The sequence below is a fragment of the Vigna umbellata genome, chromosome 1 (assembly GCF_029865625.1).
Source record: "Vigna umbellata cultivar VRB3 chromosome 1, Vumbellata_1.0, whole genome shotgun sequence".
NCBI classification, from domain to species: domain Eukaryota; kingdom Viridiplantae; phylum Streptophyta; class Magnoliopsida; order Fabales; family Fabaceae; genus Vigna; species Vigna umbellata.
Window position 1 is genome coordinate 11109439 of NC_142165.1, and position 10464 is coordinate 11119902.

General features: G+C 30.1%; 1 protein-coding gene across 1 annotated transcript; it reads left to right on the top strand.

Moving 5' to 3' along the window:
• On the top strand, nucleotides 1-4937 carry LOC124827060 (Fe(3+) dicitrate transport system permease). The gene is made up of 3 exons (XM_088094492.1): nucleotides 1-262; nucleotides 3060-3387; nucleotides 4500-4937. The coding sequence occupies exons 1-3, from the start codon at nucleotides 115-117 to the stop codon at nucleotides 4708-4710; spliced, it is 687 nt and encodes a 228-aa protein (XP_087950618.1). The 5' UTR covers nucleotides 1-114; the 3' UTR covers nucleotides 4711-4937.
• The last annotated feature ends 5527 nt before the right edge of the window (nucleotides 4938-10464 follow it).

A 10464-nucleotide genomic window follows, 5' to 3' on the forward strand; every position in this document is an offset into this window, starting at 1 on the left:
TTTTTCGCCATTTTATTCAGATTTAGTTATTCTCATCCCAATCGGAAATAGTGCTTGCATGCTTGTAGAGTTCCACAACAGATCTGAACGATCGATTCTCTATTTTCGTGGGCAATGGGTGGCTTCACCGCTGAAGATCTGTCCACCATCGGCGGAATCGCCACCGTCTCGCTCCTCCATTCTTTCATTCCCACTCACTGGCTTCCTTTCTCCATTGTAGGTCGCGCGCAGAAATGGACTCTTTCCACAACTCTTATCGTCAGTAAGTTCTTCCTTCCATCACTCTTCTCTTTAATTGCGCAACTTAGGTCACCGACATTTTTATTTTAGTTCATTGCTTTCTTTTGGCATGTTTTTTTGTTGTGTATGGTACGCGAAACTTCGTTAGGGTTTAGGGATTGCGGTTTTCTTTAGCACTGTTCTGTTGCGGCGTTTGCTTGTTTGGATGCGAGTAGAGTGAATGGGACGAGGACAAATTTGTTCTCATAAATGAGTTGTATAAAGGTGAATCTAGTGATGCGATTGAGTTTCCTTATCCTCTTTTCCCTTTGGATGGTATTATCTGGAATCTGAATGCATACGGCTTTCTGAAGTGCTACATATTTTCCCGCTTTTCTGTGCGTTTGTGTGTATTTGTTCATTTCCTTGTCTTATATGTGTTTGGAACTTAATTAACAATCATTGAATCTCAGATATTTGAAGAGGTCGACCGCAAAAATGTGATAACAAGATGGGGAGATTAATGTTGTTGAGCTTTTATGTTGATATTAGATAATTAATTATAGCAGTGCTGTAGATAAAGTAAAAAAGAAGAAGTCAAATTTAGGAAATATTCATAATTCATAATTAACAATAAGATTTGTATGTTTTAAGAAAACTAACAAGTACAGCAACAAAAATAAGGTAATAAGCAAGTTTAAGTGTCTAAGGTTTGAAGTAATTAAAACATTACATTCCAATAGAAGTTGTTAATTGGAATCTTCAATCATCCTCTTAAAGATTTAAGTCTATTTTATTATCATTTTCATCTACTGGAGTTTTATTATCACCTCTTTTCCCTTTACCCTAGTGCTTGCAAGCTTAAATGTAGCTGCCCGCTTCAATCTTGTTTGCTGCCTAGGGTAGGTTAAAGGCTTACCAGCGCTAGTTGCATTTATAGATTCTTTCCAAGTCGTGGTATCATGTTAAAGATCAAATCATCTTCTGCATCTTTGCCATCTCCACCCTTTTCTCTCACTAACCGCTTGTTGCTATCATCAATATAATTCAAGAGAATGAGATCAATTACACCATGACATTCAAAGTGTTCTTTAGCTTGGTTATATTATACTCAATACAAACCAAGTTTTTATGACTGAAAATAGCAGCAGCTACAGCAGTTCAGCTGGTAAAAATGATTTGGTTGAAACAATGGGATGCGTGGTTGCTGATCCGAATAATGAGGGATTAAAACAATCAACAGAGAGAGAGAGACTAACTGAAAATATGCTGCTGACTATGTGTGATATATTTGACATATAAGGTTGGGGACAAGGGTAGGCGGACATGGACTCTTTACTCCTTTCTCTGAGCTGCCATTGTCACTCTCAGTCACTTTTACGCTGATTTCTCCTAAGTGGATTATATTCCATATTTCTTATAAGTATTATAATTGTTGTTGTCACGTTGTTTCATTGCTGTTAGCAAATACTGATTGATTTTTACCTGGAGTTTGTGATATCCTTGATAGATCTCTTACGTGAGTCTTGCAACATTTTATGCTCAATCCTACTTCTTATTTGAATAAACTATATTACAGTTTTAAAAAAAAGAATGTTAGTTTCGTAATGTTATATACTAAATTTTATAAATTTAAATCATTTAATATTAACCTACATATTCACATTATGGCAAACTACAAGTCAAGCTCAGTAATGGAAAGTCTTTACAAATTTGGTATATGTGATCCGTACTCAACTTTAGTGCAAACGTCATTTGCATTAGTATTTACATGGGTTTTTTTCTTATTGCTTAAATTTGAAAAAATGAACATTCACTTACTAGGAGCATTTTTATTATGACTACTTGCAATTTGGCTATCTTATACATTATCATCTATTTAAAGTCTTGCCTATGATTTCTCCAGTTTAACTAAACTTACCATTGCATTTATAAAGTGCCTTCTGTCGCTTCAATATCAAGATCAATTCTTGGATAGCTGTAAAAGAACTAAGGATTTGGAAAATGACTTGCTGGATGTTATGGATGGTAAAGTTGACACTCTCATCTTCAACCAGTGATTGCAAAAATTTCTTTTTACCTATCTTCGTTACTGATAGAGCAATTTGAATCATAAATTCTTTAACAAAATTCGGAGTTCAAAAAAGGGAATGGGCCAGAATGCTAGAAATCATAAGAACAAAAAGAAAAGAAAATCAAATGTGAATTCAGAAACAAAAATTGCTGTTCTTTATATATAGAAAAACAGAGCACAAAACAAAGTCAACAACAACACCAGAAACCAAATAACCAGGAATTTTGTTCTAAATGAATTACAAACAGCAAAACACAGAAAAATTATAAGAAAAGAGAACGTACTTGACAAGAGAGTTGGTTCCCATTTCCCAGCCTGCTGGACATTGAGTGGGTAAACAGAGCAATAGAAAAGAAGCAACAAAAGGGGAAAACGGTGCAATAGAGATTGTATACAGAAGAATCCGGCTTGCTGTCTGGAAAATGCAGCTGAGAAGGCTGGGTCACGCATGAGGTCATTTAATTATATTTTTGTTTATGGCTGCATTTGATGCTGGATCATTGTGCTCACATGACTTAAAATGGGCGTTTTCCTTGTCATGATCAAGGACTATTTATTAATATAAGAATTGGAAAGTTGTTTTGGAATCCCATTCAAATGCCTTTCATATCTGGACTTCTAGAGCAATTGGCATCGTGGTATTCTTACTTTTGTGTAGCTTATTATGGTGTTTGATTTTACCTTTATATTTATAGTAAGACTTAGATGACTGTTCTAGGATTCTGTTGATAAAGGTTTTTAACCGTATTCATTTTGTTTCATGCAGCTGCTCTTGGAGCAATTTTGCATGTAATATCCACTTCACTGCTTGGTATAACGGCAATTACCATGGCGAACACCATTGCTGGTGAAGAAACAGTGCATAAGGTTGCTTCACTTTTACTTGTATTTCTGGGTGGTAGTTATATACTGTTGTTTCTGACGGGAAAGGGTGGCCATAGTCATTCACACAACCAACCAATGGAGAAAATGGCTGTAGCTGGACTTATTCTTGTTCCCGCTTTGTCTCCTTGTGCTACAACTCTCCCAGTATTTCTCGCAGTTGGAAATTCATCTTCCATGATGGTGCTTGCCATCGTAGTACTATTGTTCAGGTATGAGTTAATTGCCTCAAACAATAGGATTTTTTCCGTCCTGCTATTTTATGCTTTGTTTTCAAATGTGTATACTCGTCTTCTGCTTCCATATGCATGTTTCGTGGATCTTTGTTGACCTATTGTTATTTAAAGTGATATGTTATTTATTGGAAAACGGTATCAATGATTATCAATGTTAAAAATTCTGATGTTGACGTTGACATCGAATAAAGCAAAGGTCCCCAAGAAATTTTTTACTTCGCGATCATGAAAATCTGTTTTCACAATTGAGAAGCTAATGAAATACATTCTATTCAATGTTGTTAAAAGTGAACCAAAAAGTGCTAGGTTGGGATTACGGAGATTCGAGTTCATGTTGATCTGTTTTAACTAGCTGGTTGAATCTTTAGGACATCGTTAGAATAATTTACATGAAACATTATAAAATTCAAAAAAGCTTTTAGGAAAAGTAAATTGATTAAACCAGGTCGAGTGATTTAAAGTTGTCTGAAGTTGTTTGACCACCACCTCAGTTTTGAGATTGAATTATAATCAGACAAGTGACAACTCATGGTTAGACCAATTGGGTTGCTTGAACATTTGCCAACAGCGTTAGGAAATACTTGAGTTTTAAGTTGTAATTCCCATGAAACATTATAAAATTTATACAACTTTTTAGGACATGTGAACAGGAGATTAAACCAGGTTAAGTGATTTTAACAGGTCATAACATAAGATGTTTGACTGTCAAATCAGTTTTGAGACTGAATTATAATTGAACAAGTGAACAATTAATGGTTAAAACTGGTTGGACTGCTTAGTCTGGAATCCGACAACAAAATCTCCATGGCTTGAACATCTGCTTAAAATGCATGGAAATACATGGAATGTCAAGTTATAATAACATGACATCTTGCAAACCATTTCTTATAACAATGTATGCTAAGGCTTCTAATAAGATTGCGGTCTTTTGTCATAATTTCTAATGCTGTTCTGCAATAAAAAATTCTTTTAGGATCCATAATATCTTAATCAGGTCTGGTGCTAGTTTGGTTTAGATGCCAATCAAGTTAAAAAAATGTTCAGATATTCATTACTTTTACCAAGCTTCACCCTTGTCGCATTTACAGCACAATAACTGTGATGACTTCGCTGGTAGCATTGTCGTTTTACGGAGCCAGTCAGCTGAAGTTTCACTGGGTGGAGCGGTATGACAAACTTCTTGTTGGTTCAGTGCTTTGTTTAGTTGGAGTCTTGACCCTACTTTTCCATGATCATGATCATGGAGACGTGATTTCGATTGGAGAGCAGCACTCACATAGGAAGATTATTTCCTTTTGAGATCTATAAATGTTTTGTAATTACATGTTTTTGAGCATCGCCAAGGTGGTGTTTTCATCTTGTAGTAGAAGGAAAAGAAAAGAAGGAAAACAGATGTTTCTGTTCAGGAGAATTGATCACCTTGGTCAAGTTTAAGTGTTTGTATACTGAGTTTACTGTGAGAAGTTAATGAATATTCAAAGTTAGTCTAGTTCTGAAAGAATGACCACTCCCCAATTTCACTTTCACTGTCCTCTGACTTGTGCTTTTAAACCTTGTATTGAAATCAAAATGTTTTTATAATTGAGATAAACATTTTTTTTATCAGTACTGATTCGTTTTACTTGTTTTTATTTTAAATCTTTATAATTTATTTATTTTATTGTTTTCAACAAAGTCTCGTCAACGTAATTTTAGAGCCTCACTTTGGTATATACGAAGCCATTTTAGAACTTAAAATTTAATGTATTATGGTCTTGGTCTTCAATTTGTAAATATTTGTTTTGTTCCTCAATAAAAGAAAATAAAGCATGTTTTCGATATTTTACCTCACCAAATATGCCAAGTCTGTCTGATATAAAGAAAGTGCCATTTAATAATCTTAATGTAGAAAAGGTAAACTTTAATGCTTAATTGGGAATATTAAAGAAGTTATTGTGAAGGTAAACTTGAGTAATAGTATAAAGTTATAAACAAAATTCACCAAATATATAATTTTAATAATTTTAAGTCAATAATAAAAAGTTGATTTTTTTTCTTAAGCAAAAACATACTAAACTGAAAACATTTATAATAAAAACAGTCAGTCTACTGCAAAACCAAATAAATCTCAGACTCATGGCGTATCAATAAATGCAAGTATTTATGTAATTTATTTCTCATATTTTATAAAAACGGTTTAAGATGAATTGATTTGACAAGGGACGTGGAATTGGGTAGAAGGAGAAGGTTCATGCAAAATTATGTGTAAAATTAGAATCCTCAATTGCATTTTTCAAAATCAGAATCTCACTTCATAATTTACAAAATCATATGCAAAATTAAAAATCCTAATTGTCAATTTGCAATTAAAAAAAAATCAGAAATCTCAACTCTCTTCCAACATTTTGGCAACCATCACCCCATCGTTATCTTCTTCTTCACCTCAAACACTCATAACTAGAAAAAATTCATTCAAAGAGGAGGAAGAAGGTTGAACAATAATTGAGAAAAAGGGTCGTTAGTAACTTTGGTGGAGCTCTTGGCCAACTACGTGCCTTGGAAAAGATGTAGCAATGTCGGCGATCACGTCCGACGATCACGTCCAGCTTCTACACTAACAGCGAGACGAGGAAAGTGCAGTCGTGGGTGAAGGTGGTGTTGTCGCGGACTCAGGTAAAGAAGACGGAAGTGGGTGCAGTAGGTTTCCTTCTCTCTTTTGTTGTGGTTGAATTGATGAAGAAATGGAGATTATGAATGCTGAAACGGGTTGCGGTTCTAGCAGATTAGCCCTTGTGATCTGGTGGATTAGGCAGACAAGATTCTTTCAAATGCACCTTTAACGAATCAGGAACCCAATTTGAAGATCAATTTCAGCATATTCTTTAACCCCAAATCGCGAATTGGTTCTAACCTAAATGTAATTTCATTTATCCTCTATTATAACTTTTTCACTGTATTAACTTTTATTTTCAAAATTTACATTTCAATTGACCTTAGCGTGTCATGCACTCAATAACTAGACAACTTATTCACTTTTGACTAGGGACAATTACACCCTTAGCGTTTTTAACACTGTAAGCAAGAACTTGAACCATTTTTACAAAATATGGAACAACTTTATACATCTGAACAAAGATAAGATCACTTTGAACACACCTACCAAAATTAGGGACCAAAATAAATATTAAAGCTATTTAAAATATACACAATGAATAATAATCTCAGCAACAACATCGGCTCCAGCGATGCTTTCAGTGAGTGTATTGGTCGTATCAGCGGGCATTCTCAGCCAGAGGAACGCAGTAGACTTGATCCTTGGGTATCTTGATGACTTAGGTTGTAGGTGGAGGCACCGGCTTGTTCAACGACAGTGGTCGTAACGTTTGTAGAATGAAGAATCCTAAGGCGAAGCTGATTGTGACCCGGCAGAAATGCGAGACGAGCCGTGAACTCGATCAGCCATTGAGTGAATCAATGACGAGTCAATAAACTATCTCTACAAACACAAATGCAATTGAAATGATAACTTTGAAGCGAAGTAGAAGAACGAGTGAGTGTTGCAGCTTGCTTGTAGTGTGGAATATCACGCGATCTAAAAAAATTAATATATAAAATTTAATTAATATTATATAAAATAATAAAGAAAATTTATCTCATTTTCAATATTGGTCAAATCTATTTAAATGAAACACTTAATCTATTTTATTCAAAAAGTGTTAATGTAGTATGCATAAAATTAAAAATATATTTAATGAATTAAATATTGTATTTACTAAGTATTACTGATAATTAACATTAATAATATTTATAAATAGAGTATATTGGTTAATTTTAATTAGGCAAATGCATTAATTAAATTTATTACTTTTTCAGTCCATGTATATTAAATTACTAGGTTTGAATAAATAATAACTATTAATACCTATATATATTTTATTTTAAATGACACATTACAAGTTTTTTTTTTAATTTCATTATCGTTTTGAAAGTAAAGTGTATTTCAAATTTGAAAATTTAATATGTATTTTAGTATAATATATTCATACTTTTATCGATAAACTATTATTTTGATCATATTTTATACTATAAACAGTGATGAATCTTAACAAAAATCTATTGACAAATGTTGATAATATTTTTATAAATATACCAAAAAACTTGGAAAATGTCAAATATATAAAACATATTAAAATTATTTTTTTATTAACATACTTAACTCACAGTATAAAATAAAAAATTGTAGTGCAAGACCCCTCATACACTCTGCCACGACTATAAAACTTGAAATATATATTAATATAAAATGTATATCTTTATTAGTTTGACAGTTGTACCGGCATCCACACATCAAAGTAGTAATCAATGTTATTAAATCAGTATTTATATAAGTTAATATTATTGTCTTATTTATTAATTGTTATATTAATAAAACATGATATTTAATTAATGTTATTAATTAATGTCAATACTTCATTGTTTCAATAAATTAATATTTTTTATATTTTATTAATTTTTATATTTATTAAGTATGATACATAATTAATTTTAGTATTATTATAAATTCATATATTTTTATTAATTTCAATATTAATTGATTCACTTCAATAATTAAATTTACGATTTCATATTATTATATGTATATGAAAAGTGTATTAATCACCGTTACCGTATTTAATACATATATGAAAATCAAATTATACACTAAAAATATGAAGTGTTTTTTAATATTTAAAAAGTATTCTATAAACTGAGACTTTTAATCCAAAGTGTAATATAAATTGACAAAATTATTATATAAAACATGTTTTAAAATATAAAAGTTGAAATATATATTAGTGCAATATGTATCTATTTCAAATATAAAAAAAATACACATAGTTATTACAAAACTTGATACCAATAAATATTCAATCATATTCATGCTATTACTATTATTATTATAAAATAAATTTGAAAAAGTTTTAAGAACATATTATCATAGTATCGTTTAACTTAAATTCTATATTCTTTTATGTAAACTGTTATGATATATTTTAAATTTAATTATGAATTTAAAAATCGTTAGCTCTATTTATTATTCATAAAACATATTCATTATCTTTTTTTTGTTGCTTAGAAATATATTTTAAAGCAGTGAATAAAATAATAGACTTGAGGACAAATATTAATTTAGTGTTTAATGTTTTTAATGTATTTTTCATATGAATAAGTTTTTTGTTATGTGTTATTAATTGAAGTATGATTAAATATGATATAAAATCAACAGTAATAGTATTATCAAATCAAATATGATAACATTTAATCTAATCTGATAGCTTTATTAATATATTTTATTAATGCATGTGATATAGGAAGTTGATTTTTTACTATAAATAGTCAAATAAATAATTAAAATCATAAATGTTATGTAATCGATAGCATATACTGTCTAAAACATTAAATTAATATTCAAGGAAAAGAGTAATTTAAATCAAACTATAAAAACTTAATATACTCGTCTTTAATTTTTTCCATTTTAGACAAAAGATTATTAAAAATGAATTTCTTTAATAGTTTCTTGATGGTCTACTAACAATTATTTTTAATCATATAAGGAGAAAAATGAACGATATTACTTAAAAAATAATATCGTATTTTTTAGAGATAAATGTAATTATATCTACAAACACATGTGTTAAATCATAAATTATATTAAAAAATTGTATCAATAACAACAAAGTCTATCCCTTTACTTTAGTCAACTGCATAGTCAACAAGTCATTATTTTTATGTTGGTTGAATAATAAATATTTAGACTGTTTTTTTATAGGATATCTCAAAAATATTTTCCAATATTTATTTTTTATATATAAGTGTTTTTGTATTTTTTTTCCCTTTCTTACATATATTGTATATGTATAAAATTTTATTGTTGTGTTACTCCAACTTTTTTCTATTGTCACTTTAAAACACTTACCACATAAAATATAATTAAATATATAATAAATAAAACTTGAAAAATGCATGCACTCATAATATTCTTTAATTTTTTTTGTCCTATATATTTAATTATTTATTTATTTTGCATCCTTATTGAGAAAGAATCTAATCTCACTATTTTGGATCTAACCTATGTATAATGAATTGTTGCATTTTACGGGAATACACTTACAACTACTAATTAGCAAATTATCGATAATCAGTTAATTATCCTCCGAAGTCTTTCTCTTTTTATTATAATTAATTCCAACTTTATTAAATTCGAGATTAACCAAGTACGCGTTTTGTTATTCCTTTGATAGTTTGTATATCAAATAAGCAAATAAATGAGTAAAGAGTAAGAATTTAATTTCCTTTTGTATATGTTTTAAAAGAACATTGTAATATAAATAAGAGATAATCCTGCAAATTATTTTTCATAATAAAATAACTCTTTCTGAGTTTTTTCTCTAAGATATTTTTTTTTTGTTTTTTTTTCACATTCATGATGAATCACTTTTTGTCTCCCAAGAGAGAAATGGTTCAAAAGAATGGAAACAATAAATATCAATCTCTTGGAGTTAATTCAGAGGCACCCCAACCCAGATCTAACAATTATCCTCGTCTCATCAATTTCATGCAAGGTACAAATTTTAATTTTTTTTATTAATTTTCATATTTTCATAAAGTTCATAAGTCTTGTATTGTGTTAAAGATAATGAATTTATTTTTATGTGTTTAATGTAGGTGTTGAAGATGTCAAAACTCAATCTATGGTTCCTTATGCATCTTCTTCAAGCAGAAATATCAACATTCATGCATCAAGAACACCAACAACAAAATATGATCAAATGTTGAAATTTGGTTATCGTAGTTTTCTGAGTCCTCCTTCACAAATACACCCAATTAAAAATTTTCTGCAAGGTACACCAATTTTTAGTTAAATCTCGAATATAAAAATTGTATTTTTAGCCTTAGTAATTAATATAAAGAAAAACCTTGTTACAACGTCGTCCCAATGTTTTTTCTCCCAACGTTGAAAAACAAACTCATGGTAAAACGTTTGTCGATAAGTGATTTATATATAATCTATAGTCAAGTTATTTGAGACCAAAC

What these genes read in the sequence shown, in the direction of transcription:
- LOC124827060 (XM_088094492.1), top strand. Translation starts at nt 115, where the DNA reads ATGGGTGGCTTCACCGCTGAAGATCTGTCCACCATCGGCGGAATCGCC. An exon ending in TTCCACAACTCTTATCGTCA is followed by an intron (nt 263 to 3,059) that starts GTAAGTTCTTCC and finishes TGTTTCATGCAG; the next exon opens with CTGCTCTTGGAGCAATTTTG. An exon ending in ATCGTAGTACTATTGTTCAG is followed by an intron (nt 3,388 to 4,499) that starts GTATGAGTTAAT and finishes TCGCATTTACAG; the next exon opens with CACAATAACTGTGATGACTT.